Source organism: Hemitrygon akajei, chromosome 9 (genome assembly GCF_048418815.1).
Source record: "Hemitrygon akajei chromosome 9, sHemAka1.3, whole genome shotgun sequence".
Classification (NCBI taxonomy): Eukaryota; Metazoa; Chordata; class Chondrichthyes; order Myliobatiformes; family Dasyatidae; genus Hemitrygon; species Hemitrygon akajei.
This window is the reverse complement of record NC_133132.1, coordinates 83,611,385-83,628,714: the sequence shown is the minus strand read 5'-3', so window position 1 is coordinate 83,628,714 and position 17,330 is coordinate 83,611,385. Positions and strand designations below refer to the sequence as shown.

At 39.4% G+C, this 17,330-nt stretch overlaps 1 protein-coding gene across 4 annotated transcripts in view; it reads right to left on the bottom strand.

Moving 5' to 3' along the window:
* LOC140733312 (glutamate receptor ionotropic, kainate 2) overlaps positions 1 to 17,330 on the bottom strand; it is a 518,933-nt gene that overhangs the window by 194,437 nt on the left and 307,166 nt on the right. For all 4 annotated transcript variants that reach the window (XM_073056472.1, XM_073056470.1, XM_073056471.1 and 1 more), the window contains exons 8-10: positions 7,296 to 7,439; positions 3,121 to 3,228; positions 1,623 to 1,736 (exon numbers count right to left, since the gene is read on the bottom strand). In XM_073056472.1, the coding sequence (XP_072912573.1) occupies positions 1,623 to 1,736; positions 3,121 to 3,228; positions 7,296 to 7,439 (366 nt within the window). The remainder of the gene's footprint in view (positions 1 to 1,622; positions 1,737 to 3,120; positions 3,229 to 7,295; positions 7,440 to 17,330) is intronic.

The window sequence follows — 17,330 nt, the reverse complement described above, 5'->3', positions numbered from 1 at the left end:
CTCCTGAAGACTAGATTTACCTTCAGTAGACCCTTTCCATTTTACATCCTTAGGATCTGTTATCTTAACATCAGTCACCATATTATAAACAGACTGAACTAAAGCAAATCCTGAAAAATCAGGTAATGCAACTAACAGGTCCATGTCTAACCACACACATAGCTTTGGATAGGTTAGTTTCAGCAACATATATTATTATTGACTGAGCAATCTATATTATTAAGCACATGATAGTTTTATATCTATTTTTAACTGGGAAATATGGTCCTGAGTAAACTTCAACCACATTTTCAGCATTTACCTCATGGCCAAGGTCTTCTTCCTTTTCAAAGACCTGTAATTTGTTAGACTGCATCATTGAGAAACCACCCCCTTCCTAAACCTGCAGACAGCAATAAATTAGGAATCTCAATGTGCTCCACGTATGAGTTTCAAGTCAGTTATATATTCCCACTGACAGCAGAGTCAGGTGATTCTGCCTCAGAGGAGTAGTCTACCAATGAGCAATATTTCTGGAAGAATATGGATTTCTGGCAGACCTCAAATAACTGCAACCTAATGCACCATCATGTCATGAATTTTACAAAAGATAGGATGCTGGAGGAAGGGGTGGATTAAGCTCTCTTTTATAAAGGGAGTTTTATATAGAAGCATGACTGATCCAGCAATATCTGCTGGGATACAGGCAACATAAAAATTCATTGCAGTGGTAACCTTCACTGATACTGATGCAACAGTATAGATAATTAATTATCCTGGAAAAATTTTTATGCACAGCATAATATGCTGTTCTCATATCCTGTTCTGCCACGACTTTGCATCTAGCTTAACTATGAGAGATGTGCAACTTATGCATCTCTTATGTTCCCTAATCACTGGAGACACATTATAATGAAAATACAAATCTGTTGGACTTCACTTAGGTCTGACTATTCACTACAGCCCACCTGCATTATATTATAACTGAAAAGAGCAAGATATGGGTCAAAGTTTTAAAAGTTTATAATCTACATCTGCTACTACAAAGTTTATAGCCAGAATATTGTTCTAAAAATATTGGCAGAAAATTCATCCATAATTGATTGGATCAAACATGCCAAAATGTGATGCTAATTTCAATGGAATGAATTTTAAAAGTGAAACTCAACGTGCTGATCGTACACAGTGTGTCAGTGCCACCAACAGGGGTAAATGTCCAGCCAGCAGTTGTCATAATGAGGAAAATGCATGATATTCTTTTAGAAGCATAAAATGCAATCAAAGAGTTTAGAAAGTTATGTTACATACAACTGAGCAACAAGGGTCCATTATCTTTGAACTTCTGTTATCTCTACCTTTTCTTTTTTCCCCTACATGGGTCACATTTTCCAAATAAATGCTCCTCACTTGCTGATTTGCATTACCTGCTGTTTTGCTTTTACGAAGTTTGAACCTTGTACTTGAAACCTTTGCCTTGTTTTCTCAGAAGTAAATGGTTTCTCAGCAACTAATCGTATTATCTAAATGTTTCGTGGGTCTTTAAGGCCTGTGAATTTCAGTTGGAAAATAGCACACATTCTCTGTTCCTTTTCAGAGCTTTCCACATTAGCATAGCACTATGTCAGAAATGAGAGGAACTTTACCAGGATTGTTGTAACAACTAAAGACCGGTTAGATAACGAATCTGTGATATTAGCCGTCTTTCCTTTGCGATTCTCAGTCATGTTCAACCCACTGTTGGTTTCCCAGGTTCCAACCTGTAAAGGAGAGTGACATTATGCAATTATCAAAATAGCCACACCCTTAAGAGAATCCTTAGATGGCTTTACATTATGAAGTAACCTTCCCCAAGAATTATGACTGAATGTAACAATTATTAGCAATTAACAACAAACTATTCTTTGGGTTGCATTTCTTCTTTAGTTTTTTTCCTCCCCCTTTTCCTTCCCACCCCTATGGAGCTACAGACTCAATAAACTATTATCCAGATATTCCTATTGGAAGCTGGTGAGATGCACCAGCTCAAACCCCTGGCCTTCTTGGGTGATCATTAGACCTAGCAATACCATGTGGCTATAAAACCTGACATAATTCTTTTAAAAAAAAGCAAAGAGAAATCATTGAACAGTGTAGCTTCAATTTTCCCTTGTGAAGCATCAAGAATGAACATGAAAACTGTATTCTGCTTCTTCACCATATAGATTACTTTGTTTCTCTGATCCTGCTGCATTCCCACCAGATATAAATTTTATGAGCAGATGAAAAGTAATAGAGTTCTTCTTTAAAAATACTGATTATAGACCCTGATGATTTCTTAGGGACTAAATTACAACATCAGATCTAGGCCTATCTGAAAAAGCCATCCTGACTTCACTGCCAGGATAAATCATACAACAATAAAAGCAGAAAACATGGAAATACCACAGTTAAGGTTAAATAAAAGTAAGAATCTGTTTTGATTCATTTTTATGTTTCCTGAGCAACTTCTTAAGCTTCCTCCATTTCATGCATCTCTGTTCCTTGATACATTTGGCTGCCTCTCCCAAATACAAACCAAACCGGTGAAGACCCTTCCGTTTAGTTCCCAGAATCCCCCACACCAACGATCTGAAATGTATTTGGTGATAATGGTGCTTTTCCACCTGGTGAGAAGTTCACTCTGGCTATGAAAGATAATATTTCAAAGTTAGAATTCTCTAACTCATTCTCTCGCTGGTTGGGTGCTCTCTCATTTTGCTAATTCTCCAGGTGTGCATAGTTAACCCAATTTATCAATAGTATAAAATCTGATTAAAGATGAAAACTTTGATTCCATCTTCAATTTTGTTTTAGTCTAATTTTAACGATGGCTTAGCTGGTCAATGGTAATTGTTGGTTCTATTACACAATACCAGAGGCATTTGAATAAGTACAGGTGTCTAAAGAAAATACATTTGCAAGGTATATCCCTGTGCATCAATGCTGTTGAATCATCACTGCATCTCTAAGCAATATCTCAGCTATCAAACTGGTTTTCATTTTCATAAATGCCATTAATCTGACACACTGTCTGATAGGGATTATGTTTTTCCATTGTTTTACAATTACCCCGTATTTTCCCTTTGTGTTCAGTTTGCTAAGTTTAAAGCAGAACTCAAATACCTTTTCAAGTCCTTCCTCCTTCAAGCTGATCACATCCAAATCAAAATCGGTTCTCAAGCCATTAGAACTATTGAATATAATCCTCCCTGTTAGACCTTCCCAGTGAGCCTAGATAGGAAACAAAAGATAAGCAAAGTATAGAAAGCATAGGTTCTTTGCAAGATCAGCTGAGCATTTTAATTTGAAATTAGATATATATTTGTCACCATTTATAGCATAGTGTTAATGGACTCTACTGGCTACAAGTGCTGGGCAGTAAAAACAATTTTCCTGGCTCTCCTAGTTATTAACATATTGATTGATGTCAGATGAAACTTCTACTCAATTCCTGGAGAACTGCCAACAAAAAATGCAGGTCTCCCAGCAATGAGAGAGTCATTAAGGAGGCAGACAGCAATATTGAAGCTTTCTGGATTTCTCATCAGAATTAAGGAACGTGCATCACACTTCTGTTAAAACCAGAGAAAAGTAAACAAGATGCACTTAACATTGTCATGGTAACAATGGTACCAGCTAAAATGCAGTTGCCTGTGATAAGCACAGATAACTTAAGTGCATCTTAAAGGGATTGACAAGCCTGGACAAAATTCAATCATTGATAATAATCATTCTTGAATTTGTTAGACCTAAGAACCATTTTCTTCCCTGAACAGATTTTATATTATCTTTGATATTGGAAAGCTAATAAGATAGTTAAGGACATACATAGCTAACATGGAAAGACAATAACCTGTAGCTGGAGCACTACCAGATATAAATACACCTAGGTCTTGTGTTCTGCGGTGTACAAGCATTAATGTTTGTAAAGCTTCTAAAGTAGTTTTGCTGTAGGAGGGCTAGAATACCAAGGGGTCCATTAATCAGATGTTTGCATTTCTATAGTGCCTTGTTTTAGAGACAACTTCTCCCTTTTCTCAGTAGAAAATATATGTCAGTAACTCAGGTGAAGTCGCTCGGAAACCCCTAGGCTAAGAGCTTCTTTAGCTTCAGATTGGGATTTCCCTGTGTCTGTTTTGGGGCAAGTGATCTTGGAAAAATGGAACCTAGCCCTGGAAATGTAAGGTAAAAAGAAGGAACAGCTGCAGACTCAGCCCCTTTCAAAAGGAAGAATGATAAAACCCCATCTCAAAGGCTGCCAAGTTTTACCAGGCAACCAGTCCAGACCCAATATACTCCCGGCTATTAGTTATGAAGATTCTCAGATTTAATTACACTGACATTCCATTACAATGTATCTTCCATCTGTTTTATTCCATATTTGTTTGTCATAAACACAAGACACATTATACAGGTGCTGGAAATTCAGAGCAACACACACAAAATGCTGAAGGAACTCAGCACATCAGACAGTAACTATAAAGAGCAAATAGCAAACCAACGTTACAGGCTGAGACCCATTATCAGAACTGGAAAAAAGGGGGAAGAAACCAGAATAAAAAGCTGGGGAGGGGAGGAAGGAATACAAACTAGAAGGTGATAGGTGAAACCAGGTGGGGAGTGAAGTAGATAGGTGGGTATGTATTGTTTTCATTATATTGCTCTTCACTTTTAACTATTTTATTATAACAGGCCATTGCCTGGGGAGGAGGGGCACCTGGGTGATTGCAAAACCATGGAGATGTAAGGACCTTTCTGATTTGCTCAAAAAGTTTACTAACAAATATAGTCCAACATCCATTCAATGATAAGATCAAAAACTTTTTTGAGCTGGACCTCCAGCATAAGTAAGAGATCAACCACAACTAAAGTGAATGGAATAACAGAGGCAAGAAGCTAAATCGACAACTCCTTCGTCTATTTCATATGTTCACGGACATTTTTCAGGCAACTTATGAGAAGACGACATTGGCCCACACAGTCATAAAATACATGTGGCTCTTCTCATCTAACTAGGCCAAGATTTCAAATTATTATCACTGCAGTGACTCAAGATCTTCCTCCCCAGGACATGGATAAAGCACCAACTGGAGGGAGTCATATGAGTGCAGCAGGAGGAAGTCAAAAAGAGGACATACAAGCAGAGAGGAAATAAAAGCTTGAGATTGAAATGCTTATCAACCAAGCAGATGCTTTACTTCACTAGAATTAGCTAACTAGACAATTCAATGACAAAACCCAATGAAACTTTTGAATGAGACGAGGAAATAAGAACTGATCGAACAGGAGTTCAATAAAAATCTATCACCTGCACTGCAGCATCAGCAGTAAACAGTGAAGACCATTAGTGCTATATCATTACAGTGTAGCGCAGCGCAACACAGGAACAGATTCCTTAGTGTTTCACGTCTGCACTGACCATAGTGCCAATCTAAACCAATCCCATCTTCTGCACGTTGTCCTTATCCCTCCATTCCTCTGCCTGCCTGTCTGTCTGTCTGTCTATCTAACACTGTTATGCTATCTGCTTCTACTACTTTCCCAGGTAATGTGTTCCCAGGCACCCACTATCCTCTATGTAATAGTTCCCTCATACATTTCCTTTAAACTTTGCTTCCCTCACCTTAAATCTATGTCCTCTAGTATTGTGGCACTTTCAGCCAGGAGAAACACTTGTTTCATCAAAAACGCTCATCATTTTGTAAACTTCTGTAAAGTTTCCCTCTGGCTGCTGATGTTCCATCAAAAGCAATCCAAGTTTGTTCAAATCTTCTTACAGCCAATACTCTCCAATTCAGTCAACAATCTGATGAATGTGTTCTGCACCCTCTCCAAAGCATCCATATCCTTCCTCTCTGGCTATCCATCCCATAGGATGATGATGGTTCCTTTCAGTTAGAAAGGAACAGCGTATGCATGAATGGATTTCAGGTGAGTAGGGGGTTGCGCAGGTCCAGACCCACACTCTCGACATCCCCACCTGGATCCACTGGCATGGTGGGGTCCAAGACGGGTGGGGGAAATTCTGTTGCAGTGACTGGCCAGACCAAGCTTCGATGAAAGGGATGCCCTTCCCGCGCTTCACGGCACATCTAGCACGTGTTTGCTCGATGGCCGTTGACCCTACAGGAGTGTTCATCCGCCCTTTGACAGGTCTTGTTTTTCGTCCTGCAGGGTGTCTAACCACCCTCGTCACCAGGCAAGACTGGTGGGGGAGCTGGTTTAGTCGCCGACCACCCGACCATGCGACAGGTAGTACTGGGTTACATGGTACCAGTCGCACTCAGACAAGTGATCTGACCTGATCCTTCCTACAATACAACCAAAAGTGTACACACTACTCCAAATGTGTCTGAACTAAAGCTTTATACAGCTGTAACATGACTTTCCAACACTTATATTCAATATCTGGACTAGGAAGGCAGGTATGCTATACATCTTCTATACCACCCTTTTGACTGAGCTGCTGCTTACAGGGAGCTATAGACTTGTACCCCAAGATCCCTCTATACATCAATGGTTCAAATAATCCTGCCTTTTATTATATACTTTACTCTTGCCTGCTACCTCACACTTTACATTTTCCATCAACAATTCCTTTCTCCCCACATATGTTGATTGACCACCGAATTCCTCCAGCAGACTGATCATTGCTCTGGATTTCAGATTCTGTAGTCTCTTGTGTACCCACCTCACATCTGTCCAGATTAAATTTCATTGGCTATTTCTCTGCCCAAATTTCCAGCTGATCTATGTTCTTTGATAACTGGTATCCTTTGACAATCTTCCTCACTCTGCAATTCCACTAATTTTTTAGGTCATTCACATATTTTTGTCTAAATCATTTTTATATATAACAAGCAGAGGTCCCAACACCTGATCTTACAGAATACCAGTGGTTACAGACCTCCAGTCAAAATAACAACCCTCCAATCACTACTTCATTCAAGAGATGATAATGTATTATCATACAACAAAGCTTCACCAATTTGTATTCTGTGATAGAAAGTCTGTCCTACGAAGAGAGATTAAACACATTAAGCCTACACTCTCATGAGTTGAAAAGAATGAGAGCTGGTGTTATGGAACTCACTTTTTATGGGAATTGATCAGGTAGATGCAGGGATGATATACTTAGAATCAAGGGTCACAGTCTCAAAAGAAAAGGTTCAGTGATTGATAATAATAATAATAACAATAATAATAATCCTTAAATTTGTGAGATAAAGAAAAACACTTGAAAATACTTTCAATGACATACAAAAATAATTTTCCAAACATCTTACTGTTTGTCATACCTCTTTAATAAACTTCATGAAACGTCCTCCGAAGCGCCAGGGTTTGTGCCTGTTGCACTGTAATGAACTGACTGTCATCTGTGGGGACTGCTGGACAGCCACAGATACAACGTGGACGGCATCATACACCAAAGCAGCATTTGTCTGAAGTGAGAAACAGAACAGTAAAAGTTAAGCATTAACCTGGAATATCTAGTACAGTTGTTGCAGCACAGCACCACTGACCTGGGTTCAATTCCCAAATCCCGGTGGTATCTGTTTACCTGTAGAACTTGCACATTCTCCCTGTGACTATAGATATTTCCTCCATATGCTCTGGTTCCCTCCCACATCCCAATGCCATGCAGATTGGTTGGTAACTTGGCCACTGCAAGTTGCCACCAATGTTAGAACCTGGGTCTGTTGATAGGAATGTGGAAAGAATAAAATGGAATTTCTATGACTGGGCATTCAATGATCAGTGCTGAATTGATGAGCTAAGGGCCTTCTCCATGCAGTTTGACTCTAAGATTCAAATAAAATAAAATTTCCAATTCACTAACAGGTTTGATCAGTTAAATTATAGATCATAATGTTGGAAGGCAATACAGAAAAGAGATCAGACCAAAATGTGGTTCTGCTTTTCTAACACGTTTTATTTCAATTTCCAAAATTCATGACTTATTTCAGTCTTTACTATTTGTGAAAGTAGTGAGCTACCTAAAAAGTGAAATACAGTTTACCTCCTGAGGGTAATCATAAATGTGTCAGCATTTTCATTTTTATAAAGTAGCCTTTTGTTAAGGCATAAACGAAAAACATGTGAAACTGAAAATCATAAAGATTCTTTCTTGGCAGGTCTCATAATTATTTCTTTACTCAGAGCGACCATATTTCAGTGTCCGTCTCTGGCTCTCAAAATCCACTTGTAGGAAGAGGCTGCTACAGACTCACATACATTGAGGCTGAAGAGTCAATTTTGATCAACTTCCCACTTTGTCTTGGCTCTTCAATAGTATGCTTCTGGGCTTTTATATACAGTTTACATTTCTAGGATAATGGTGAAGTTCGAATTCTACATTCTGTTCTTTGTTGGACCTTTAGCTTCAATAAGTTATCAGCCCTACTTATGCCCTGCTTGACCTTTTTATCTTGTATTCCTTAATCCACTGCTTCAAACAATAGCATTAATCTGCGTGTCTTAAGCAGGTTAATGTATCTACTAAAGTAATAGATTATGAAATTGGATATTAATGTTAATTCTTTTAATCTATGAGAACCAATAAAGGCAAAGCAGTTTTATAGACTGTTCCCGTATTCAATTATGTGATGGCTGCTATCTACCCAGTGGCGTACCTAAGGTATGGCAGGTATGGCATGTGCCCTGGGCGCCACTGAGCAGTTTCTATTAAAAGTCAAACCAGCCATCCTTGGATAGTGAAATAGAATTTTCTTCAGATGTATGATCTGTCTTTGATTATCATGGGTGAGAAGCACTAGGATGGCCTTATGTCAGAGCATTGTGTAAGAAGACCATGAAACGTTTCTTCACGAAGAAGAAGGAAAGTGGAGCTGAAGGACGGAAGAGACGAAAGTTGGAGGGGGAGGAAGTCAAGAAGTCGAGCAAGTTCTTCATGCCCTTCTTTGAAAAGCCCGGAACAAGTAGTTCAACATGTTCCATGGAGTCGCCTGTACCTGCTACAAGTTTGTTAGAATCCGAAGGTGGATCAAGTACAAATACATCACAAGCCGAGGAGGAAGTTAAGTCAGATAAATCCGAGTATGATGAGATTAAGAGTGAGGCTGCCACAGAGAACGTGGACATGACAGGAGGGGAAGACAATGGTGGTAGTGGTGATGTTGAGTTTATTGACGCGATTTTACTTGACGAGATTGAACCTGACGACACTGAACCTAGTGAACTGGATGGTGTCAAAGAGCCTCGAACTGTCATACCAGGAGTGATTGAACAGCATGAGATCGGACTTCTGAAGTTCAACAAGGATACTGGAAAAGCAATTCTGCCTGATGCGTTGAGAACAGAAATAATAAAGCTGGGTTCGAAGTAGTTCCAAAACAGTGAGGGGCCTTTCCTACCAACAAATAACCGCTCAATGAACAAAACTTGGTTCAAGAGGAAATTGAGAAATGGTTTTGGTGAGGAAGTGACTCCCTCATGGCTGGTCTATTCCCCTTCTAAAAGGTCTGCATTTTGTATCTGTTTTCTCTATTTCCAATCAGACCATCAATCCTCATTGGAGTAGGAAAGAGGATTCAAACAGTGGAAAGCACTTGAAATGACTATTGTTCATGAAAATGTCAAGATTCATCGGGAATGCTTCACACAGTGGAAAGAAATTTAGCTGGAAACAGAGGAGTTATTGACATGGTATTTCAGTCACAGTTTTAGAAGGAAAAGCAGAAGCAGCGTGATATCTTGACGAGAATCCTTCACTGCATAAAATTCCTTGTGACTCAGAAACAGGCTTTGCAAGGACACCGGGAGTCACTTCAGCTAGACGATGACTCCAATGTGGAAAATTTCCTTGGCTTACTGAAACTACTGGCCATCTTTGACCCTGTCATAAAAGAACACCTCACTCATTTGGAAGGTCATCCTGGATCCACGTCTTATCTTTCACCGGGTGTCCAGAATGAATTCTTCCACATGATGGCATCTATTGTTCACCAAAATTTACTGGGAAGCATTTGTAAAGCCAAGTATTATGGTCTCAAGTTTGACTTGACTCCTGATCAGGCACACCGTGAGCAGATGTCAGAAGTAGTGAGGTATGTGGAAGTTGATTTTGAAAGGAAAACAGTCTGTGTTAGAGAGTCCTTCCTTGGTTTTATCCAGATAAGCCAGAAGGATGCTGAGAGCTTGGTTGAAGACATCTTGAAACAGCTAGAGAAGGACAAAATGGAGCTACAAGATTGTCGGTCACAGTGCTATGACAACGCTGCTGTGATGGCTGGACACAGAAGTGGTGTTCATCAAAGAATCAGTGAGAAAAACAACCTGGCAGTGTTTGTGAATTGCGACAATCACTCACTCAACTTGGTGCGTGTACATGCAGCCAAGCAGGATACAATGATGGTCACATTTTTTGGAACCATTGAAGCTCTCTACATGTTTTTCTCTTGTTGAACACAGTGTTGGGAAAAACTCAAAAACGCCGTGCCTGTGGTTGTTAAGTCGGAGTCTGAAACCAGATGGAGTGCAAGGACAGAAGCAGTGAAGCCTGTCAACAAGTACCTTGAGGAGATACTTCAAGTTCTCCAGGACATGATAGACAATGAAAATGAGACCAGTGAAACAAGAAGTGACGCAAGGCAGCTGTACAACCGCATGTTGAGTTACGATTTTCTGATTTTGCTAGGATTTTGGAACAAAGTACTCAATCACATTGACCGTATTCAAAAGAGGCTACAGGATCCTAGCATGAATTTCCGCGGTGCTGCCCTGGATTTGAAAGCCCTCCAAGTTAATTTTTATGATGAAAGAGAAATGTTCGTCAGTGAGTCACTCGAAGAAGAAGTCGGTCTCTGTCAAGAATGGAATATTGAAGTTGAAAAACATCAGAGACGAAAGAAACAAATGGTTGATGAGAATTTGAGAGACACTGGGTTAACAGCTAAGGAGGAAATGGAAAAAGTCATGAAGGGAACACTTGACTGTCTTCACAGAGAAATGGATGAAAGGTTCGCTCGTTTGCACAACACTGACACCAAGTTGGGTTCCTTCTCAATGTCGAGGGACTGTGTTACAGCGCCAACAGTAACAACCTAAAGAAGAAGTGCGAAAATTTGGGTGAATTGTACAGCTCTGATGTTGATGGACAGCAGCTATATGAAGAAATTTTGGATTGCAGAATGTTGCTATCAAGATGGGTCAACATGAAAAAATCAAGACCTGAAGAGCTTCTTGTATTTATTGTTCAGTATGGAGATGAGAGCATCTTCCCCAATCTTCACATTGCTATTCAGATAATGCTAACCATTGCAGTTTCCATCGCCAGCTGTGAGAGATCATTCAGAAAGTTAAAACTAATACTTTCATATTTGAGAGCCTCCATGGGTCAAGGCAGACTCTGTGATCTTGCTCTGCTGAGTGTAGAAAGAGAAGAAACTGAAAAAACTGACTTTGATCACATCATAGACCAATTTGCATCAGTGAAAGCAAGGAAGGTGCAGTTATAATATTCATATAGTGCCATAATTTGTTAATTAAAAGATTAACGAGCTTGTCTTGTATTTTTGAGCTGATATTATGGTAAAGTTATCTAAAAGATGGGTGTCAGATGTTTGGACAGGGGTGCAATTTCAGGGCTTGCTACAGGCGTTATTTTCTGTAGATACGCCCCTGTATCTACCTTAATTTCGTCCAACCTCAGTTCCAAAAAAATCTTATGATAATATTACAAATATATTTTTGAGGTCATTGTAAAGAAAGCAAATGTAATGTTAGTATTCATTTTGAGAGGACTAGAATATAAAAGCAAGGATACAATGCTGAGGCTTTATGAACTATAGATCAGACCACGTATGGAGTATTGTGAAGAGGTTTGGGCCTCATATCAAAGGAAGAATGTGCTGGAATTGAAGATGGTTCAAAGGAATGGTCCTGGGAATGAAAGTGTTAATGTATGAGGAGCGTTTGATGGCTTTGGGCCTGAACACAGTGTGGTTTAAGAGAATGAGGGATAACTTCATTGACGCCTATTGAATATTGAAAGACCTAGATAGAGTGGAGCTGGAGAGGATTTTCCATAATGGGATCTAGGACAAGAAGGCACAGCCTTAGAATAGAAGGATGTCTCTTTAGAACAGAGATGAGGAGGAATTTCTTTAGCCAGAGGGTGGTGAATTTGTGGAATTCATTGCCACGGGTGACTGTGGAGGCCAAGTCATTGTGTATATTTAAAGCAGAGCTCTTGATTAGTAAGTGTGTTAAAGGTTACAGGAAGAAGGCAGGAGAATGGAGTTGAGAGGGATAATAAACTCAAGAAGTACAGCAGCTGCTGGAAATCTAGAGCAATACACATAGGAGGGATAATGTATCAGCCATGCTGCAATGGTGGTGCAGTGGTGATGGGCCAAATTACTTATTTCTACTCCTATCTCTAACAGCCTTTTGTTCTTATCAGCAGGATCACAGAAAGGAATCCTGATATCAGTCAGAAATAAAATCATAGTCACATGTACAGCTTGGTAGATTTTTAAATGGTGACAGTATTTTTCACATGAATACCTGCTATTGAGTTACATGAAACTATGAATGCTCTGGAGGTTGGCATGGACTTTGAATGTTAGGTAAGTATTCTGACGGGGTGGCCACAATACTTTAAGATTAAAATTCAGATTTATTTATCACATGTAGATCGAAACGTAGCGTAAAATGCTTTGTTTGCAAGGATGTTTTGGGAGCCGCCCACAAATGCCAGCATACATTCCGACTCCAACATAGCATGCTTACAATGCTAGGCAGAACACAACAAAATAGAAGATACCCAGCAACATAGCAACAGCAGCATTTTTCACCACAACATAAATAATGACCCATTTTTCACTGACAGATCTCAACAACATACAAAAGTTTATTTTCTTTCTTCTCCTCTGTGTTCAACAGAACCATCAGTTTGGTGATGGGCCAAGAAATCTGTATCTCATTATGCCAAACGGCAAAATAGGTAGAAATTCACCACAGAACAAACCAGTTTTAAAATCATAACAATTAAAACGGGTTCATACAGTACACCTAACTAGTCAGTGGGACAGATTCTGATTGTGTGGATTAATGTGAAACAAGAGGTTCTCCATTGTGTACCTCACAGAATACCATGCTTGCTTTGTTCCGAGCAGAAGCAAAAGCTTGCTCTACATCACAGAGCGATCAATTTAAACAGCAGTATTCAAGATGAACTATACGGCAGTTTTAGTTCACTTTGGTAAGATGACTGAACACTATTCGGAAGTAGCAATGGTTGCAGCCTCAACTAAAGTGTTTTCACTACACTATGCATGAATTAATAAAGCTCCAATCACTATGCTTACACTGCTGATTTTATGCATCATCAGTACAGCCCACCACATTCCTACACTATAACTATGTTATTCATGATACACAGCTATTCATGAAGAGCTAAATAGTAATACCTGGGCCTCCTGATCTCACAGTTTCAATAACAACCACACTGTAGAACTGCAGTTTCCTTACCGGAATACATGAAAATTAAAACTAGAAATTCTGATTTTGCTCATTTGTGTGAAACGTGATGGTGATTCAGCCATCCATTTCATGCCCCTGGCAAACTTGCATGATTTTTTTTGTTCCCATATCCAGTAGAACGGATGACAATATGTTCAGGGATTCCTGTCAGAATTGACACTGGCTAACATTGTTCCTTTTGGAGCTTGTGGATTACTTTCTGAAGACTGCCGAATGCCCGCGAGGATATTCAGATGAGATCAATCCTCAATCAACTACAAACATCTTGCTGATTGGGTCAGAACCTGTGTCAAACATTTCTTCTATCTGATGTCCAATTGATCCTCGATACGCTTTGGAGTTAGCCACAGTAACACAGGCAAAGCTGCAACCAATATTTGTACCACAATGCCCCATAACCAGCGGCTTGAAGATTATCAGATACTCTGGATTAGAAATATTGACTGATGTAGAAGCTTTGATCAGGACATTCATACAACTCAACAACTTCTCCAAAGATTGCAGTTATTTAGAAATAACTGAAAATTAGCTGAAAATACAAACAATTTGCCTTCAAATAATAAAAGCAAATCAATTTTATTAACAAGCTTTGATTTGGATTGGCTAAATCATCAGCCTCACTTTACCACCTCCAGACCCACCCCCACAGCATGACCATCAACTCCACCTCCTCCAAACCTCAACTACTGCACTGCTTCTCTGCAATCTCAATTTCAGGAAATCTCTGATCTTTGCTCATTAATATGAGTGGTCACTGATTGCAAGTATTCTCTCCAGCATCAATTACTTTAGCCTATTATGTCTGAGATCATCAATGTTAACTCACACATCTTGTACATCATAGTTTCTCTCAATGAAATTTTATAAACCTTACATTGCTGGATTAAATTTTACTGTTTTACGAACAATTAAATTGCATTATATTCCCACTAAAGCAAACATCATTCTATTTCTCCACATGTTCCAAATTCTTGCATTCGGCATCTTTTACTCACATAAGAGACAGATTCGTTTCCCCCCATCTACCTCTGGTAGGATTTGTCAAGTATTACTGCAGCACTTAAAAAAACTTGAATTATAACATTATAATTTAAAAAAAACTCTGAATTGGAACAGATGTATTTTAATCTCACAACAATAACTTTTGATAAAGTGATTAAAACTGATTCCGAGATGGTCTTCTACACAGCACTGCAAGGTTATTTGAGCTACTGTTGCATTCCTGTCAGCTTGAACAGATCTGGATTTTCTCATCTTACCTCTCTCATTAACAAGGCTCTTTCACCCACAGAACTGCCACTCACTGCATGTCTGTTTCTTGCATCATTCTCTGTAAATGCCAGACTAGAGATTGTTCTGCATGTAAATCCCAGGGGATCAGCAGTTTCTGAGATACTCAAACTAACCTGTCTGGCACCAACAATCATTCCACAGTCAAAGTCACTTAGATGGCATTTCTTCCCCATTCTGACGTTTGGTCTGAAAAACAACTAAACCTGTTTGAGTTGCTGCCACATCATTGCATTAATGAGCAGGTGTACAGGTGCACCTAATAAAGTAGCCACTGTGTGTATATTGCTTGCATCAATAACTCAGTTAATTATTCTTACACACAATGTCCACTGACAATCTATTTTCAGTTGGTTTGCTCAAATCACTATTTTATGCTGTTTCGCCGGCCAATTTCAATAAGTATAGATTATATATGATAAATTATTACATCCAGCTGATCAGAATCAGAATCAGGTTTATTATCACCAGGATGTGACATGAAATTTGTTAACTTAGCAGCAGCAGTTCAATGCAATGCATAGTCTAGCAGAGAGAGAAAACAATAATAAAATAAAACATAATAATAAATAAACAAGTAAATCAATTACATATATTGATTAGATTTTTTTAAATGTGAAAAAACAGAAATACCATATATTAAAAAAAAAGTGAGGTAGTGTCCAAAGCTTCAATGTCCACTTAGGAATCAGATAGCATCATCTCTGAAATCACTGATGTGGTATCCAATTTTCAGCTCACATTCCAACTTTCCTGTTCCATTGAACCCAAATCATACCGATGCTGGATGTGCATTGCTTATTAAAGGTGGCCTTCTCACTGTTATCTGTGCAATGTGGCTAGCAGAGTTAGCTAATGAGTAAAGTTTGTTATGGTGAGAGAGTTACAAATACAAATGGTGAGAGTTGAAGCTTTATAATCAGAATCAGGTTTATTATCACCTGTATGTGCTATGAAATTTGTTATCTTAGCCACAGCAGTTCAATGCAATACATAATATAGGTGAAAAATAATAATAATAAGTAAATCAATTACAGTATACATGTATTGAATAGATTTTAAATCATGCAAAAAAAAGAAATATGTATTAAAAAAAGTGAGGTAGTGTTCATGGGTTCAATGTCCATTTAGGAATCGGATGGCAGAGGGGAAGAAGCTGTTCCTAAATCGCTGGGTGTGTGTCTTCAGGCTTCTGTACTTGCAGCCTGATGGTAACAGGGAGAAAAGGGCATGCCCTGGGTGCTGGAGGTCCTTAATAATGGACACTACCTTACTGAGACACTGCTCCTTGAAGATGTCCTGGGTACTTTTTAAGCTAGTTCCCAAGATGGAATCAACTAAAATTACAACCCTCTGCAGCTTCTTCCAGTCCTGTGCAGTAGTCCCCCCCACCCCCCTACCAGATTGTGATGCAGCCTGTCAGAATGCTCTCCATGAAACATCTATAGAAGTTTTTGAATGTGTTTGTTGACATACCAAATTTCTTTAAACTCCTAATGTAGTATAGCCACTATCTTGCCTTCTTTATAACTGCATCGATAAGTTGGGTCCAGGTTAGGTCCTCAGAGATCTTGACACTGAGGAACTTCAAGCTGCTCACTCTCTCCTCTTCTGATCCCTCTATGAGGACTGGCATATATTCCTTCATCTTTCCCTTCTTGAAGTCCACAATCAGCTCTTTCGTCTTACTGATGTTGAGTGCCAGGTTGTTGCTGCAACACCACTCCGCTAGTTGACATATCTCACATCTGTACGCCCTCTCGTCACCATCTGAGATCCTACCAACAATGGTTGCATCTTCAGCAAATTTATATATGGTATTTGAGCTATGCCTAGCCACACAGTCAAGGGAGAGAGTAGAGCAGTGGGCTAAGCACACACCCCTGAGGTGCACCAGTGTTGATAGTCAGCGAGGAGGAGATGTTAACACCAATCCGCACAGATTATGGTCTTCTGGTTAGGAAGTTGAGAATCCAGTTGCAGAGGGAGGTACAGAGGCCCAGGTTCTGTAACTTCTCAATCCAGATTGTGAGAATGGTGGTATTAAATGCTGAACTATAGTCGATGAACAGCACCCTGAGGTAGGTGTTTGTGTTGTCTAGGTGGTCTAAAGCCATGTGAAGAGCCATTGAGGTTGCATCTGCCATTGACCTATTGCGGTGTTAGGCAAATTGCAATGGGTCCAGGTCCTTGCTGAGGAAGGAGTTCAGTCTAGTCATGACCAACCTCTCAAAGCATTTCATCACTGTCGATGTGAGTGCTACCAGGCGAAGGTCATTAAGGCAGCTCACATTTTTCTTCTTAGGCACTGATATAATTGTTGCCTTTTTGAAGCAAGTGGGAACTTCCATCCGTAGCAGTGAGAGGTTGGAAATGTCCTTGAATACTCCCGCTAGTTGGTTGGCACTGGTGAACCTCACTTAGAGAATCATACGCAGTTCTTGTACACTTATCAAAGAAAGGATGTGTTACCATTGGAAATAGTTCAAAGGTGGTTCACAAAAATGATTCTGGATTTGAAAGACTTCTTATATGAT